Source organism: Impatiens glandulifera, chromosome 8, assembly GCF_907164915.1.
Source record: "Impatiens glandulifera chromosome 8, dImpGla2.1, whole genome shotgun sequence".
In the NCBI taxonomy this organism is placed as follows: Eukaryota; Viridiplantae; Streptophyta; class Magnoliopsida; order Ericales; family Balsaminaceae; genus Impatiens; species Impatiens glandulifera.
The window spans coordinates 8,828,659-8,847,564 of NC_061869.1; the positions used below are offsets into that span (position 1 = coordinate 8,828,659).

General features: G+C 34.6%; 2 protein-coding genes across 2 annotated transcripts; one reads left to right on the forward strand and one right to left on the reverse strand.

Annotated features, from left to right (window-relative positions):
- The first annotated feature begins 2,024 nt into the window (after nucleotides 1-2,024).
- Nucleotides 2,025-3,384, forward strand: LOC124912521 (cell number regulator 2). Its single transcript, XM_047453158.1, has 5 exons — nucleotides 2,025-2,463; nucleotides 2,540-2,603; nucleotides 2,688-2,852; nucleotides 2,937-3,002; nucleotides 3,072-3,384. The coding sequence occupies exons 1-5, from the start codon at nucleotides 2,210-2,212 to the stop codon at nucleotides 3,222-3,224; spliced, it is 702 nt and encodes a 233-aa protein (XP_047309114.1). The 5' UTR covers nucleotides 2,025-2,209; the 3' UTR covers nucleotides 3,225-3,384.
- On the reverse strand, nucleotides 3,226-4,677 carry LOC124912520 (probable disease resistance protein At5g45490). The gene is made up of 2 exons (XM_047453157.1): nucleotides 4,013-4,677; nucleotides 3,226-3,940 (listed from the first exon to the last, which is right to left on the reverse strand). Exons 1-2 carry the CDS (start codon nucleotides 4,637-4,639, stop codon nucleotides 3,374-3,376), a joined length of 1,194 nt encoding a protein of 397 aa, XP_047309113.1. The 5' UTR covers nucleotides 4,640-4,677; the 3' UTR covers nucleotides 3,226-3,373.
- Between the last annotated feature and the right edge of the window lie 14,229 nt (nucleotides 4,678-18,906).

The following is an 18,906-nucleotide window of genomic DNA, read 5'->3' on the forward strand; positions in this document are numbered from 1 at the left end:
TTACTTTTTTCTCTCTCCTAAACCCGATTATCTCTTCCCGTTTCTTTCTTTCTCCCCTGTTCACACAAAGTGATACCTCAAATCCATCCACAGACTCACTAAAAATCATTTTTCATTCATTCTTCGTCCGAAATTATTTTCGATTCAATCTTCGTTCGATTCGTTCGTTCTCGCACCTCGTCATTTATCCCTTATTTCTGACTTCCGCTTTCGACCTAACTAAAATATTCATCCACCGATTATGCCACTTCAATGTCTTCTGGCGCCGACCGATCAGAAATGTTACTTTTATTTGGTAGATCTATTGTTTCTGTATAGATTCTTTGTTTTTTCGTTCGTTTTGTGTATATTTGAAAAGTGTATCGAATGTATTGATAATCTGAAATGATTCATTGTAAGGATTTAGCTGTTACTGTTAGAGGACATTAGTGTTGATATGTTTGAGAAGATGAGACTACTTGACTTTTGATGTTTTGATTGAAAACGTATAAACTTCACCTTAAACCTTGGATATTAGATCTGTCCAATTTTAAAATAATAATTTTAAAAAATTTGTCCAATTTTATGAAACAAGTTAATAAGTATTCATCTAATATCCAAGGTTTAAGGTGAAATTTATACAATAGTTTTCAATCTATACATCAAAAGTCAAGTAGTCTCATTTTCTCAAACATATCAACACTAATGCCCTCTAATAGTAATAGCTAAATCTTTACAGTGAATCATTTCAGACTATCAATAAATTCGATACACTTTTCAAATATACACAAACGCACGAAAAAACAAAGAATCTATACAGAATCAATATATCTACCAAATAAAAGTAACATTTCTGATCGGTCGGCGCCGGAAGACATTGAAACATTGAAGCGGCAGAATCGGTAGATGAATATTTCTGTTAGGTCGAAAGCGAAAGTCAGAAATAAGGGATAAACGACGATGTGCGAGAACGAACGAATCAAACGAAGAATGAATCGAAAATGATTTCGGACGAAGAATGAATCAAAAATATTTTTTAGTGAGTCTGTGGATTTGAGCTATCACTTTGTGTGAACATGGGAGAAAGAAACGGGAAGAGATAACCCGGGTTTAGGAGAGAAAAAAAAGTAACGAAAGATATAGACAGAATTTAATTAAAATTGACACGTAACCATGCTATGTCATTCTCTACGTTTTTTCCGTCCAAATTTATCGCTCTGTATCATTTCCCATTTTATTAATAATAGTATTCTATTAGCAAAAGTAATATTCTATTAATAAATTTATTAGACACCACTACAAATATTAATATTTTTTTAAGATGAACATTACAATTAATATTCATTTTTTAAAACTAAACAAATAAAACTAAAACGTGATTTTTTTTTATTTAATATAAAATACCTAATTAAATTTGATTAAAACAAATTGCATGAAAAAAATAGATTAAAATAAAACAAATTTTATTGCATACTACATAATTTTATTTTTTCTTTACCAAATAGATTTGTTAGGTGATCTTTAGCAAACTAAAAAAATTGAGTTACCAAAATAGATAAAAAAAAATATCATTGAATTTGTTAAAGAACTTTATAACAAACCAAAATTGAGAAATAAAAGTCAATGCTAATTTTTAACCATTAAGGCATTTTCTTGTGTATTCAGCTTATTTAAATAAAATTTGTAAAAGTAATTTTTGTTTAATTTTTTAACATTTAATAAAATATAAAATTATTTAATATGATTTTTTATTTTTTTTATAAATTATTAAAAAAAAAACAAATCAATCGGATAAGGCCTAATGATGCATGCTATGCCATGACCTAAAAGTAAAAACCAGTCAAAAGAACATTCATTAATAACCGTTGGAATGAATTTGGCAATAAAGAATTTATAGATTTTTAGTGCGTTACTTTTATTAAAAAAATATATATATATTTGGTAACCTTAATTGATAATCCAACGTGGCAACAGCTGGACCGTTGCTGTCCATTGCCCTGTCTGCCGGCAAAAAAACATATCGATCAGAAAAGAGGCATCAATTATCAATTCGCCAGCGCCACCCAGAAACCCCAATTGAGCAAAATTCCCACCCCCATTACTCTAAATCATTATCCAAATCCAATATAAATTCATCATGTCGATTGATGAAGAACTGGGTTAGATAAAGATTCCTTCTTTCTGTCTTTCTTTCTTCTTTTGAGAGAGAAAGATAGAAAGGGCCGGAGTAATGGCGGGGTCGGAAGATAAACAGGAAGAAGAAGAACAGAAATTGTTGGACGGAGTAGCTACTTTGGATTTTGACATGCTCTGTTCTATGGTAGCCATGCAAACAGAGGGTAAACGGAGGATTCTCAACGACGGCGACGATGATGATTTAGACGGCGGCGGCGCCGCCGGAGAATCAGGTGGTGTTTTCAGGATGTGGGAAGGTGAACTTCTCGATTGTTTCGATGACCGACGTTTAGCTATTGAAACCGTCTGGTAGGCTGGTACCTATTTCCTTTCAATTTTGGAATGTTCTAGATTTTAGATATTGATAAATCTTTCGTTTTGTAAGTTGCCCGTGTTATAGATTTGGGAAGAACATGGAAAGAGCTGGATTAGGTCATTGTTTTATCCAGGTTTGTTTGTTTAGTTTCAATTTTGTGTTGAATTTCTTTCATTCATTCTTTCATGATTCATCCCCCAATTAACTCCATTTTCAGGGATTTGTATATTTCTCCCTTCTTGCTGTTGTGATCTTCAATCTTATAGCTTTCACTTTAAGCAGCAAACATTGCTTTCTATACATGGGTTTCGGGTTTGCTCTTTCTTTTGGTGCTTATTTAGGGTTCTTCCGTAGACAAATTCAGACTAAATTCAACATCAAGGTAATAATAATCATAATATGAATTGAATTGAATTGAATTGAATTTCTTGTCTGTCTCCTGTTTTCATTTGAAAAGAAACTGCAGGATAATGACAGTTCTTGGGACGGTTGTATCTTCCACCTTCTTTGCCCATGTTGCACCTTATGCCAGGTTTGATTTTTTGAAATTAAAACCAGAAAAGAAAGAGGGGTTTTATTAATTTGTTCTTTTACTAACCAGGAATCTAGAACTTTGGAAATGAACAACGTTAGAGATGGGATATGGATTGGTCGTGCAGATTCCATTTGTATAAGCAGCAACAGATATGGTGAAAGTACTAAAACAGTCTTTCAACAGCTTCATCCTCCAGCCATAGTCTTAGCCCATGTCTGAAAAATCATGTTCATTTCTCAAAAAACATAAAACATTTGTCAATGTCTAGCTGTTGTACAGTTTTCTACAATTGTTGTATGCTTTTTGTTAAACAGAATTGATTGAATGAAAAGGATACAACAAGTGAAAAATGAAATAAAAAAAACAGTTCATGATTCAATCATCTGAATACTGCTGCTTTGTTGTGCTTGGATTTCTTTTTCGTAATTTTTGCGAGCAAGTTCGCCTAACAATTTAGCTGCCAAGGGAAGGCCATCGCAATTCTTGACGATTTCATCCTTCAGAGATATAAGATCGTTGGATAATCGAACACCTTCTTTTTCAGCCTCCTCTTTGAATACCATCCAGCAACTTTCAGAATCTAAATTGGATGTTAAACAATGAGATCTGTCTTTATCCATCATTAAATCCACCATTTCTTGCCATCTGCTAGTTACCACAACAGCTCCCCCATAACCTTTAGGCAATCCATAAGCAAGTTTTGTGCTCAAAATCTCGTCTTTATCCAAACCCGAATAGAATTCTTCCTCGTCTTTCTTCCAAGCATCGTCAAGCACGATTAAGTAATTCTTTCCCACCAACTGCAGGCGTAGAACATAAAGCAGCCCTTCTAGACTATGTTTTGTTTCAGCAAAACTAACCACATCTTCTTCAACTCCAAGTGCTTTCAACATCCTCTTAACAACCACTATTCTATGATCCAGTTCATCCTCACCCTGAAAAACATGAAACAAGATAATATTATGATTATACTATGAGTCTATGATGATACTAAATCAATATACTACCTCTATCCTGGAGAGGCAAACCCAAATCCTGGGAAGAAAGAAACTCTGAACAATCTCATGTCTGAAAACCTGTTGACAGAGCATAGTCTTCCCCACCCCTTTCATCCCTGAAATCCCGACTGTTTTCATCTCCATGCCATCGTTTTCTCTCCTCAGAGAAAGAATTCTTACCAGAGTACTGATCTTATCCTCGATTCCATGGGCATTGGCATCCGGGAACCTTGTTGTTAATTCAGGAAACCATGGAGTGCAGATAGACTGATCAATTTGAAGAATGGTTTCGTCGGTTGAGTTTAATTCGTTCCTGAGAGTGGTGATTTTGGAGAGGAAATGATAAAGGGCATAATAAGAGTGGAGGGAGGATTTGTTTCGGTGTGATTCCCAATCGATCAAAACATTCTTGATTCTGTAAAAAGATTCTTTCTTTTGGATATGTTTATCGTTTGAAGCTAAAGCTTCTTTTAGATCTCTTAGCTTTTTGGGGAGACGGGTGAGATTTCTTAGTAGAAATGTATGCTTACTGGAATCTCCTTCAAGTATATTGATGATATGTGTTAGCTTTGATATCAGAAATTGCAGCTCAACTAAGTCAACTCCATTGCCAGAATTTGCTCTCTCTATCTCCATGGATCTTCTTTCTCTCTCTGCTGAAAGTTTGAATTCAATTACAGGTATTTCTGTATTTTTTTTTAAACAAAAACAAGGCAAGCATATATAAAACATTTGTATGATTGGAAAATCTTGTTTTTTTTTTTTTAAGTTAAAAGGATCTTAAGTTTCTACTTAATAAAATAATCCAAATAAAGTTAAATTTACACAAACTTATTTGATAAACATTTGTTTAATAAATAATTATATTAATTTAATTATTTGACGTAGGAGTTTTCAATATTATCTGAACCGAATATTCGATCGAATTTGACTTCATCGAATAAACCGAATTCGAATTACATTTTTTGTTTTTGAATCGAATTTTAAACCGATTCGAATTCAAACACGGTTTTCGGTTTGATTTTCGAGTTTAGGTTTCAACTCGAAAACCAAACCGAAAACCGAATTCATTTTTATTATTTATTTTTATTATATATTATATAACTTATTACATATTATTTATTAAATTATCATGGCCTCCTACTATATCCCTACATTAAATCCATAATCCCTAATTTATTTTCCCCTTTCTCTAGTTGTCGACACCTCTCAACTGCCATATATTGTCGTCGTCGACACTATTTTACTTTCGTCGTTTAATTGTCGAATATATATTAGCGTTAGTCACTAAGCTAAGTTTGCGTGATTTATATTTTTATATAATTTAAGTAGATAAGATCTTTTTAACAACTTATTTATTTTGTTAACTCTTATAAAAAAATTATCTTATGGGTAGGTGATGTTCTATATTTGGTCTAAACCGAATATCCGACCGAATTCGAATAAACCGAATTCGAATTTATTCAAATTAGTTCGGTTTTCAAATTTGCTTAAAACAAAATTCGAAGAACCCGAACCAAAAACTCAAATAACCCGAAAACAGAACCGATGAACACCCCTAATTTGATGAACATTGATATTAGAACATTTAACTTTCATAAAATTAATTTCTTTTAAAATAATTATAAATTAATTTTAAAATAATTAATTATACGCATATCCAATTGGTTGGGAATATCATCGCTCTTCTAGAAAGCACGAATCACGAATTGCTCTTCTAGAAAACATTTGTGCACGTTAATTATTTTTTTATGTGGTCTACCATCTTTGTTTTTCTCTCCCTTTTTGTCTTTTTTATTTTTATTTTGTAATATGGCGTTTTGTTTCGTTATGCTTAAAAAAAATTCATTTTTAATTTATCATAACATTTTTTTTATAAAATAATAAAATAAATAATTATACAAAATATGAGTATTATTTAGTGTGTTATGTCGAGTCTATAGTTAGTTGTTGAAAAGGGTCGATAAAGATGATGAGTTCGGTTAGTTTGAGTCGTGTGACACATATCTCGTTTAATTTTTAGTAGACCATTCGGTTTGAAAGAAACAGTAAGACATTCATTAAATGTTGTTGTCGTATCACGTTTAATCCATAATTCTATTATTACGACTATCGATGAGTTTTATTGGTTAAATCGGTTGAGGCCGACTTTGTGTTCGTTAAAGTTTCTTCTATTTTGTTATGTCTATTGGTGAACAATTTTTGGTAGTATTGATTTTTAGTAAGTTATTTCTCCATTGTTTTGTATTTTTTTTTTTTTTGACATAAGCTACATTCATTTATATGTTCATAAATTAAACAAAAAAAATATATAAATTAAAAAAAAAAAGTTATTCAATGTTTATTATAAGGTCCCAAATGTATCAATACTAACAAATAATAGTTATTTAAGATAATATCATTAGTTGAACCAAATGTATCAATAGAAATAGAAAGACAATAATTTGAAACAAAATCTTCTAATTGAACTAAGACAATAACAATGTTAAATATATATTAATTTTTTTAATCTTATTAATGTTTATTTTCATAAAAAAAATAAGGGACAAGAGTCTTACCTATATTATAAATTTATTTATTTTTATGACGGTGAATAAACTCAGTTAAAAAAATATATTTAAAAAGTTATATGTTATTATAAATGAACAAATGTCACATCTTTAGTTTGATTTATATGTCAAAATTCCTGCATCATAATATTAATGATTTTTAACACAGCCAATATTGAGTATAAACTAGTAGGGATAAGATGTTAAATTGGTTTGTTTTATTTAAAATACTATATTCATCCTTAATCCTAATCTCATGCACTAAACCATCAATGCTAAACAGATTGGATTATAAGAAGATGAATACATGGTTGTTTTTACCTTGGAGTTGGTGTTGTTTTGCCGGATGATGAACCTGTATCTGCACCAGCCTGAAGACGAGAAGAAGTATGAAACGGAAGATAAACGGAATAAGACTTACCATTTCGATCGATCGAATGAGAAGTCGATAAAAAATGAAAGAACAGAATCGCCGGTGGATTTAGGGAAAATGAAACGAAAGAGAAAGAGAGTTTTGGTTTTGAGGGGACAGGAAATGTTTTAATTTATTTTATTTTTTCTGTCTCTCTCCTACTCACGTGGCAAGGCCACATAAGATTCGTGGCCTTGCTTTCGCTAACATTTCGTTGAGTTTATCATTTCTCTTCACTTATAATAGATCCATTATGTTTTATTAAGACTTTCAATTTGGGGTTCATAGCTAGATTTATAGTATATGAGGGCTCATTTTTTTTTGACTTTAGGAAACAAATTATATATTTTCAGTTTATAGGACAAGGTTGAGTAGGACTGTGGTATTGCACATTCATAATTATAGGCAGAGTCATTTTTTTTTGTTAACTTAGGTCAAGTTTAAAAAAATGATAAAAAAATGTTCGTGGTGAGGTTTGAACACATAACCATAGAAAATTAAATTTGTATGTTGAATCATTAAGCTACACCATTTTACATTTAAAATTACAATAGAATTTTCTAAATACATCAATATGTTTAACAAGTGGACTGCCCTAACCTGAGGGCTTGCCGGGCTTACCCAAGGGCCGGCCCTGATTATAGGTTAATTTACAAATATATTTGAAAAAACTTTATTAGACTAACTTAATTTTTTCTTTTTTAAATATCAATTTGTAGGTTATAATTTTTAATTGTCAACTTGTATAGTTATCTTAGGCCTTGTTCGTTGGGTTATTTAAATAATCCAACCCACTCAAACTTCTTTTCACTCCTTCTCTCATCAATCATATTACTCAATTCATTACCCAAAATACTAAAATACCATTTATTTTAAATTACTATGTATTATTTTATTATTATATATCAATACCTCTTAAGTAATTTTACCAAAATATTCTCATCTCCTCAAAATCATCACCAATTATTACTCATTTTCCCCATTTAGGTTATTACAATAACCTAATCCGAATAAGGCTTTAGCTTTATTTTGAAAAGTCTTTTTACGTTGACAGAACTCAGAAGAGATAGAATCAAAAGTTGTGGCAATGCCGGGAAATTTGATGGAATAACCCTCATAAGAGGGTTATTACCACTTTTAGCAGGACCCTCGTAATTTTTTCATTTTTGACCTTTTGCCAAGGCAAAAGGTCAGTTTTACCCTTTATTTAAAAAAAATATAAATTAAAATGTCAGTGCGCCTTTCAGTTTTTTCTTCTCACCTTTCCCTCCTCTCCACCAACCGTCCTTTCCTTCATCAACTTTCCTTCATCAACGCTTCCTTCATCAAGGTTCTTCATCATCAAGCTTCCTTCATCATCAACGAATCCTTCCTTCATCATCAACGTCCTTCATCAACAAAACTGGAACGTCTTCAACATTCAGGTTAGACGCTACCTACCTTCGTCGTTTTAGGGTTTTGTCGTTTAGAGTCTAGGATGTAGGTTAGGTCATGGAATAATGGTTTTAGAGCTTGGCTGATTTGTTTTACATTGAAATATACCATCTGACGAAGGTGACGAAGGCGACAGTGCATCTGTTACAGACGACGATGCATCTGTTGCAGGCGGGAAATGCATATGGCGCATGCGACAGATGCATTTTCCTCCTGCGACAGATGCATTTCCCGCCTGCGACAGATGCATTTCCCGCCTGCGACAGATGCATCGTCGTCTGCGACAGATGCACTGTCGTCTGCGATAGATGCACTGTCTCCTGCGACAGATGCATTTTCCTCCTTGCATTTTCCTCCTTGCAATTAACACTGACTTGTCACTGTCACTGACTTCTGTGAATTTTTATCAATTGCAGATCACATGAATGTTGGTGTTTTTCTCCTCTTTGATGGAAACTGGAAAACTGATGATTGTGGGGTTAGTACTTTTGTCTCAAGTTCGTGTCGTGGTGTGAATGTACCCCGAAATGCTACATATGAAGAGTTAGCTTCAATTGTCTATAATTCTATTGGTGTGGACAAACTAAGATATGACTTAGTGTTCAAGGTAAAGTATAATATGTTAATGATCAATTCTCCTCCTGCAACAATCATTGGAGATAGCGATGTGGCGTTCTATTTACAAGAACTCTCGTCTTCACTGCCCAATCATCGCGCCCCGCTATGTGTCTCCTTAGTAGAGAAGTCAATACCTTCAACTCAACAAAGTGAAAGACCAGAAAATGACATATTTGAGCAGCAAGATATCTTAGGCATCGAGATGTATGTGAGCAGCAAGATGTATTTGAGCAGCAAGATGTATTCCAAAGTCAACAAGATGTATTCCCAAGGCAACAAGATGTATCTGAGCAGCAAGATTTATTTGAGCAGCGAGATATATTTGAGCAGCAAGATGTTTTTGAGCAGAGAGATGTATGTGAGGAGCAAGATGTTTTTGAGCCAGAAAATGTCTTCCCAAGTCAACCAAGCACTTCCCATGTTAGGAATACATTCAGCCATACTGAGGGAATCAAGCACTACTTCTCATATGAACCACTCGAGATCGAAACTCCTGCTCCATTAATTGAAAATTCATTGGAAGTGGGTACGTTTTTTGATAACAAAAAAGAAATACAATTGAGGTTGCATAGACATGCGATGTCTAATCACTTTGTCCTTAAAGTGGTGAAGTCAACAAAAAATCTTTGGTTTGTAAAATGTATGACTGAGAACTGCAAGTGGAAATTGCGTGCTATGAAAGGAAAATTCTCGGAGATGTTTGAGATCAGAAAATTTGTAAAAGAACAAACATGCTCAATTTTGACGAGACAAGACAATGTGAGGCAAGCACCATCATGGGTAATTGCGGAGTGTATCAAACGTAAATACATGGACAATCACCATGACCACATGCCTAAAAAAATAATGGAAGACATGCATACAAGTTATGGGTTAACTTTGACATATAATAAGGACTTGAGGTCAAGGGAAAAGGCCTTAATGGCGGTGCGAGGAACTGTGGAGGATTCCTATGGTGAATTGCCATCCTACATGTTCATGTTGCAGAAGAAGAACCCAGGTACCATAACTGACATCCAGACGGATGAGGAAGGACACTTCAGGTATATGTTCATGTCTCTAGGGGTTTCAATTAGGGGTTTCATAGGATGTTGTCGTCCCGTATTGTGCATTGATGCCAGCTTCCTTAAGCATAAAGTTGGAGGTCAACTACTGGTTGCGATAGCATTGGATGCGAACGAGCAACTATATCCCGTTGCTTTTGGTGTCGTTGATTCAGAGAATAATAACTCTTGGACATATTTCATGCAACAACTAAGGTTGGCAATTGGATCAGTCTCGGATCTCGTCTTCATATCCAATAGACACCCAAGTATTGCCAACGCCTTGTCCGCGGTTTTTCCAGAAGCACATCACGGTGCATGCACATACCACATCAAAATGAATATAATGGCCAAATTTAAAACTAATAACTGCCATGTTGAATTTGATTTGGCTTCTCGTGCATACACCGAGACCACGTTTCAGAAGCATTTTGACAATATCAGAACTAAAGACCCTATGATTGCTCAATATTTGGAACAAATTGGAGTGGAGAGATGGAGTCGTGCTTTTTTCCCCGGTTCGCGATACAATCAAATGACAAGTAATTACGCTGAGAGTTTTAATAGTCAGTGCAGAGAAGCTAGGAAATATCTCATAACAACATTAGCTGACTATTTAAGATTCACAATACAAGATTGGTTTTATCATAGAAGAGAAAAATCAACTAACCACAACGAACATTTATCTCCATATTATGAAAAGTTATTACGTGAGGAAGGCGAAAATGCTAGATTCTACAGCGTTTATCCACTTAATCGATTTCAGTTCCATGTGCATGACGGTGAATTTGATTTTCAAGTTGACTTCAATGGTCGAACTTGTACTTGTAGGGTATTTGATGTATCCGGTCTTCCTTGTACGCATGCCCTGGCTGCTGCCTGTTTCCAGAAATCGGTTCCATATGAGTTGTGCGCAAGGTTAGAGAATTTATGTTCCATAAGTTATGTTCAATTTATGTTATGTTCAATTTATGTTGTGTTGAATTTATGTTGTGTTGAATTTATGTTATCACTGTATAATTTTTCAGGTTTTACTCAACTGAATCGTGGTGCATGGCTTATGCGGAGACATGTTATCCAGTTTTTCAACATAATGAAGCTTGGGACATTCCCGAACATGTCAAGAAACGAGTCTGCCTAAAACCCCCCGTGAAGATTAAGAAAGGACGACCAACAACAAAACGTAGATCATCACAAGGTGAGGTTCGTAAAGAACGGAGACGGTGTGGCTCATGTGGCGGTCTAGGTCATAACAGAGCAACATGCTCAGCAGTGATGCCTGCACCATCTACTGCAAGACCTTCACAATCAAGTGCCCAATCTACACAACCTTCACAATCAAGTGCCCAATCTGTTTAAGTGTTTTCATCTGTTGTGTTGTCAAAGAGAAATAGCAGGATTGATTGCAGGAATGCAGGAATGCATCTGTCGCAGGACAAATAAAAGTAGCAGGAATGCATCTGTCGCAGGCGACGGTGCATCTGTCGCAGGCGACGTTGCATCTGTCGCATGCGGGAAATGCATCTGTCGCAGGACAAATAGAAGTAGCAGGAATGCATCTGTCGCATGCGACATATGCACCGTCGCCTGCGACAGATGCATTTCATTTATGTTTTGTACTTAATTATATATATACTACATTATATAATCCATTTGAATTCAAAATAGCAAACTAAATTACATTCAAAAATAAATACATATGGTTTACATTCAAAAATATACATAGCTAAATTATGTCCATTTTCTATGGGTCTATTATATGGTGGAACAACCTAACTGCCCATTTTTGTCTCCAAAAAACCACGTTTTCTGTTGTCACGGCTGATATATCCAATTTGGCAGTAAGGTACTCCAAATACATGATTGTAAAAAGACCACAGTCTCCACTCTTCGTGCACTTGGGGACTCTTGGGTGTGGTATTACAACATATGACATTCCTTCCAAACTGAACTTAGGATACTAAATCCTGTCAAACTCGGTCGTTCCAAATAGAAACATATATGGAATCATTTCACATAGTGGTTTCATGAACTTGTCATAGTGATTCTTTTTGATAAATCCTTGTTCGCAGTCATAAACATTGATGCACCAATCTTGTAGTTGCACCTCACACAGGACCCAATGCTTCATATTCAGATTCATAGGGAAATATACCTTATCTACAATCATCCAAGAAGTCATCAATTTTCCTTCATCACCCCTGAAATATTCCATCAAGTCATCGTCAAATTGGTATGTTTGTGGATTTTTGGAGAACTTTGAATAACATAACGACAACCTCGTAGAGACATTACAGTCACATATTGAGAAATCCATCGGTTGATAAGTCTTGGGAAAATTGGCAACCCTTTTTTTAAGAATGTAACATGCTGCATCTATCTCCTGCGACAGATTCGAGAAAATGAAGTAAGCACAGAGCATCAAATGAATTAAGCACAGAACATCAAAAGAAATAGCAGGAATTGCATCTGTCGCAGGCGACGGTGCATCTATCGCATGCGACAGATGCACTGTCGCCTGCGACAGATGCACCGTAGCATGCGCCAGATGCATTTCCCGCCTGCGACAGATGCATCGTCGCATGCGCCAGATGCATCGTCGCATGCGCCAGATGCATTTCCCGCCTGCGACAGATGCACCGTCGCATGCGACATATGCACTGTCGCCTGCGACAGATGCACTGTCGCCTTCGAAAGATGCAATTCCTATTATTTCTCTTTGTCCTACTGTTAATATAATACCCAAAAAACAGTTTAAACAACAAAAACTTACGTGATCATGTAGCCAATTCTGAGGCCTCAACATTCTGTTAAACAAATCTCGACCAGCAGAGAAAAGAACCAGATTTATCTTGTCTTCATCCTCCAGCTTCAGCCATTGTTTCAACTCATCCAACAGTTCACTATCATAATCTAAAAGAGGATTGACAGTTATTGGATCAATGAGTTTAAAGGATTTTCCATTAGGATCTGTGTAGTTCCCCAATTGTGTGGACCTCTTCTTTCTCCGAAAACTGTCCCTGAAATCTTGTTGGAGTCAATACCAATACATCATCATCCTTCTTTTTTCCCAACTCAGCCTCTTCATCCTTCTTTTTTCCCAAGTCAGCCTCTTCATCATTCTTCTTTCCCATGTCAGCCTCTTCATCATTCTTCTTTCCCATGTCAGCCTCTTCATCCATCTTCCTTTTCTCGCCCAACTGCTGCAACCTATTTTTGGCCAAAACCACCTTCCTCTTCTTCTTCGTGGCCAATTCTTTCTTTCCCAACTCAGCATTCTTATCAACAAGATCAACATCAACAGCAACATCATCTTTGTTTTCATTCTCCTCGGCTTCTTTGTTGATCTCCAAACCATCAACAGCAGCAACATCTTTGTTTTCATTCTGCTCGGCTTCTTTGTTTTGATCATCATCAACAACAGCTTCTTTGTTCATCTCTAAACCATCAACAGCAGCAGCATCTTTGTTTTGATCATCATCAACAACAGCTTCTTTGTTGATCTCCAAACCATCAACAACAGCAGAATCTTTGTCATCATGAACAACAACTTCTTTGTTGATCTCCAAACCATCAACAACAGCATAATCTTTGTCATCATCAACAACAGCTTCTTTGTTGATCTCCAAACCATCAACATCAGCATCCTCCAACCCAACATCATCATTGTTTATCATCTCCAACCCATCGGCAACATCATTCTGATAATTGTTAATCATCTCCAACCCATCAGCAGCATCTTCTTTCTCATTCAACCGATCAACAACATCATTCATATTAGCAGTATCTTCTTTTTCATTCAGTAGATCATCAACATCATCATTCTCATCAGCAACATCTTTGTTGATTTCCAAATCCTTCTCCACTAAATCATCAGCAGCAGCAACATCATTTTTTTGTTGTTTTATTTCACCCAATAATTGGATTATGTGATTGAACATAACTCGTTGATCCTCTTTCATTACCTTCATTTCAGTTTTCAGCTCCTTCACATCCCTTGTCAACTCCTTCACATCCTTTGTAAGCTCATCAAACTTGTCATCATTCTGGGCTTTAGTCACCGGATTGTCAAACTTGTCATCAAACTTGTCTTGCCTAGTAGGAGAATTGTCTTCTTTCTTTTGAGGACTCGTTGCTGAAGGGACATGGCTTGATTCACGAGTAGTAGACCGAGAGCTGTCTTCGCTAGATTCATCACTAAATGATTTCTCGGTCCTCTTGGCTAGTGTGATTTTAATTGGTTTTCTCCTCTTGGGCGTTTGTTTGGGAGTACCATCTTCATTCTTTCTCTTCCTACCATCCACCTCAAATAAATCATCATAAATGTAATCTCCCATTTCTTCAAAGTCATCCCCACAGTAGTTCCTCTTCTCCTCCTCAGACTCATGAATCTTGTCAAAGACATTGCATTTGAAAAGGGCATTGGATACCTCTTGGCTAGTGTTGGTGTTGCTTCTGGAGGCTGTAAAAAGTAATATCCTTGGGCATGTATGTTTTTCCTCGATCATATCCGCAAATTTGGGGACAAATGTCTTCATAACCAAATATGTCCAAACTTGGAAGGCTATGGCGAACCCACTAATAGTATAAACAACATCACAGTTCCCCTTGCAAGTTTCCTTCTTCTCCACATATAGCTGCCGAAGATGTTTAATGTCCTTGTCAATACCCTTCAAAGTTGAATTGAATGACACATTTTCCCATGGAAATTGAAGGAACATTTCCATATCCTCCACCATGCTGAAGATCTTCAAACATACCCTCTTCCTATTATCAGATCCAAAGAGACACTGGTAAATAAGGTTGATGAGCCCAAGCTTCCATGCATCCTCCTTCTCAGAGCAGTTGAGGAAAACACTTTGAACTTCTGTCACTTTAACAACTGTTTTGCCACCAAAGTATTTATGAACTAGGGGTGGACATTCTTCACCGTGCCAGTTTTCAATCACAGGAAATCTTCCAAAATTTAGGCCTGTTACCAAGGCATATTCCTTCATGCCCCAGTAAAGCTGCTGACCATTGACTAAGAAAGTTATTCCCTTCGAATTGGAGCTGCTTTTCCTGATCAACATCTGGTGGATTATTGTTCCTGAGAAAATGACAGTCGGGGCTTTCAATAGATACTGAAATTGACTCTTCATAGCCCTTTCCATAAGACCAAAGTGATTAAACTTGTCCTTGGTCTTTAACAAGCAGGTGCAAGTAGATTTCCATGAAACACGTCCAGGAAAGTTCTCAATTACCGTTTTGTTTTTGCATTTGGTTGGTGCCATCTGCAAAAAATCAATAAGTCAGAATAATGAAAGTAAATACCACTTATTTAAAGGAAATATGACATATGTCGCAGGCGAATAGTATATATTCGCCTGCGACAGATGCATCGTCGTCTACGACAGATGCATCGTCGTCTGCGACAGATGCATCGTCGTCTGCGACAGATGCACTGTCGTCTGCGACAGATGCACTGTCGCCTGCGAAAATGCATCGTCGCCATCGACAGCCTGCAACAGCCTTCGACAAAAGCATTTTAAACCCAAAACTAAACCTAAACAATAAACCCTACCTAAACCTAAACCCATACCTAAACCTAAACAATACCCTAAACCATTTCTCCATTATAGCATGCATGGATATAAAACGGAGAACTAGGATAGAAACGGGGAAGATAAACTCACCTTCGTCGTTCTGGAGTTGAGATTCTCGTCGGGGGCTCTTGTTTGTCGTCGGGGCTCGTCGGGGTTCGAGGGAGAGGACGTCGTCGATGTTTCGGGGGATTTTCGTCGTCGTCGTCGTCGTCGGGGTTGATCGGTCGTCTTCGGGAAGTTGGAAACGAGAGAGAGGGAGTGAAAGGAGAAGTGGGGAAAGGGAAACGACGGAGGAGAATGGAAAATCAAATTTTTTTTATTTTTTTTTTATTTAAGGGATAAACTGACGGCAAAAGATCAAAAATGAAAAAATTATGAGGGTCCTACTAAAAGTAGTAATAACCCTCTTACGATGGTTATTCCATCAAATTTCCCGCAATGCCAGTAGGTTTGATGTGCTTTTTTAAGAGATTTTATTTATTCATTTCTTTTGGAAAACCAACTACCACAATTAATATTATTTTAGTTAAATTAATTGCTTTTTTTTATTATTTTTTTTAAATAATTAATCTACTAAAATATACTTACTCTATTTTATTAAATTTTAAATATAAAAAATTATTTTAATAATTAAAGCACTTAAAAATTTAAATTACCTACTTTATTTTTTTTTTTTTTTTGTATGAATGAGCAACTTAGATTTAGATTTATATTTATATTTATATTGAAATGTGTTATAGTTGAATATATATTTATTTATATTTTAAAATAAATTTATTTATTTATAATTATTTAATAATTTAATATTTTATTACGGGACTTCTATTATTCATATATATATATATAAATATATATAAAGAAATTATTATTATTAATTTTATTTTTTATTTCTATGCTCTACAAAGTTATTTTCAAGTCATATTTTTGTGAGATTTACACGTACATTAAAAGAAAATAAAGTGTAGTGCTAATAAAATGAATGAAATCCTACTAATTTACTATATATAAAATAAAGAATAATAGGCCACTAGGAGAAAAAAGGCCTTCAATAATGAAATTCGGTATACAACTGTTATTACAGATATATTTATTTTATAATACCGTTACTGAAATAATGTTTATGTAAATCAAATACCGGCATATCAATTTGTACTTATTTGATTTATATAAACATTTTTTTCCTCGCAACTACATTAATTAATGATATAATTTGTATTAATATTTCCCAACATAATTCAATTAATATTAATCTTTAAACATGCCGGGACTTATATATTTGTGGGAAATTAGATTTTGTGTAATTTTGAGAAATTAAAGTTGACCTCTCAACTACGAGATATATATATTCATGCTGGCTAAATTCTAGGACAATCTATCATTATTTACTGGATAAGAATCATGTTTCCTTAATCTACCTTAAAAGACCTACGTACAGAATCATTTTTACACAATTTGTCGGTTCTTCAACGGTCAGCATGCAAAGTATCTTCATGTGAAAAAAAAATACACATTTTGCTTGATGAGGATCAGACGAAAAGAATATTCTTTGGCCTCCATTTTAATTTCTTTGGCTAAAGGAAGAAGATGATGGCTTGTTCATCTCATCTTCTACAAATCCATTGCCTCCTTCATCAGCAAACTTATGATGTTCTTGCCCTACAAAACTTTTAGGTCTATAGATTTACATAGAAAGTTTTAGAAGCCATGCAGAGTTTGTCTAATATTTGGAAATGCCAAAGAATAATAACTCGAAATTCTATCCGAATTTTAGAAGTTAGGAATTGGCACAAACAACCAATTCATGTGAAATGGAGAAAACCCGAGAAAGGATGGACGAAGCTGAATTTCGATGGATCTTGCAAAGGTAAAACCGGAAAAGCAAGCATTGGAGGAGTTCTTAGGAATCACGACGCAATGTTCTTGCTTGGCTATGCCGAATCCATAGGAAACACCACAAGTACAGTTGCTGAGCTTGTGGCTCTTAAGAGAGGACTCGAGTTGGTCCTAGAAAATGGTTGGAACGACGTGTGGCTTGAGGGGGACTCGAAGTCGATGGTGGATATCATCGCAAAACGAAGGATTGTTAAGTGTGAAGAAACGCAATTGCACGTAAGCCATATCAGTTCTATGATGTTGGAACTTCGTAGTTGTCTTTTGACGCATGTGTATAGAGAGGGTAATAGAGTTGCCGATAAATTGGCTGAGATGGGGCACAATTTTAAGAAACCTAATGTTTGGCTAGACATTCCTCCTAATCAAGTTTTGCGGATTGTTCGCGAAGATGCACAAGGAAAATGTTTTATTCGCAAGCGATAGATTTATGTGTAATTTATTTTGTAGATAACTTGCTAGTTTGTCGCTCAATTTCTTTGGATACATGTTCTCTTTGGTTTTCCCTTTCCTTATTTCATATATACAAAATTGTCTTGTAAGGTTTTTAAATTTTAAGTACTACAAAAGTATAACTAAAGCAAAATTGATGGGGAATATAAGTAGCTAAAGCCTCATTTTTTAAGCATAAACGAAAATCAATATTGCAGATTGTCTTCGATAAATAATCAATTACTACGGTAAAAAGAATCGTCGTTAATTACTAAAATAGAACAACATCAAATGAATTTCCCAAATGAGAAAACACATAATTTATCGTTTTTAATTAATGATATCAATGAGAAAACCATCTTTTAAAATGTTTTTACTAATATTTGTTTTTTAATGTTGAATTTTTGGAGCACTCGAAATATAAATAATAGCTAAAAATATATATTTATGGATATAGTAATGATCAATGTATAAATAAAAATACATTAAATATCAACCCATCTTATATTAATATATAACAATTTTTAACAAAATGATAAATTTTCGATGACAAGTTCGTTGACCATTTACACCTTGAAAAGAAACCAAATGATATAATAACTAGAGGACAAAAATTCAAACGGGACGTGATACTCTTGACATCACTCCAAAATAATTTTTTTAAAATATAAAAAAAAAATTGAATAAAATGTGAATAAAAGTAAAATAAAATAAATATTATATTCATGATAATATTTATAATGATGAGATATTTGAAAAATTTTACATTAAAATTTAATAAAAGTTTATTTTATTTTTTATATTAATATAATCAAATTCCGGGGCACGTGATGGTATAAAGCAAAAGAGTACCATTTTCATTCCTAAAGATTTTATATTATTTGATAATTCTAACTCATCTAAATTATGAATTTTATTGTGATCAATTTATTTTATTTTA

Coding starts and splice junctions, on each gene's coding strand:
- LOC124912521 (XM_047453158.1), top strand. CDS start 2,210: ATGGCGGGGTCGGAAGATAAACAGGAAGAAGAAGAACAGAAATTGTTG. Junction 2,464..2,539: donor TTAGCTATTGAAACCGTCTG/GTAGGCTGGTAC, acceptor TCGTTTTGTAAG/TTGCCCGTGTTATAGATTTG. Junction 2,604..2,687: donor TAGGTCATTGTTTTATCCAG/GTTTGTTTGTTT, acceptor CTCCATTTTCAG/GGATTTGTATATTTCTCCCT.
- LOC124912520 (XM_047453157.1), bottom strand. CDS start 4,639: ATGGAGATAGAGAGAGCAAATTCTGGCAATGGAGTTGACTTAGTTGAG. Junction 3,941..4,012: donor TTTGCCTCTCCAGGATAGAG/GTAGTATATTGA, acceptor CATGTTTTTCAG/GGTGAGGATGAACTGGATCA.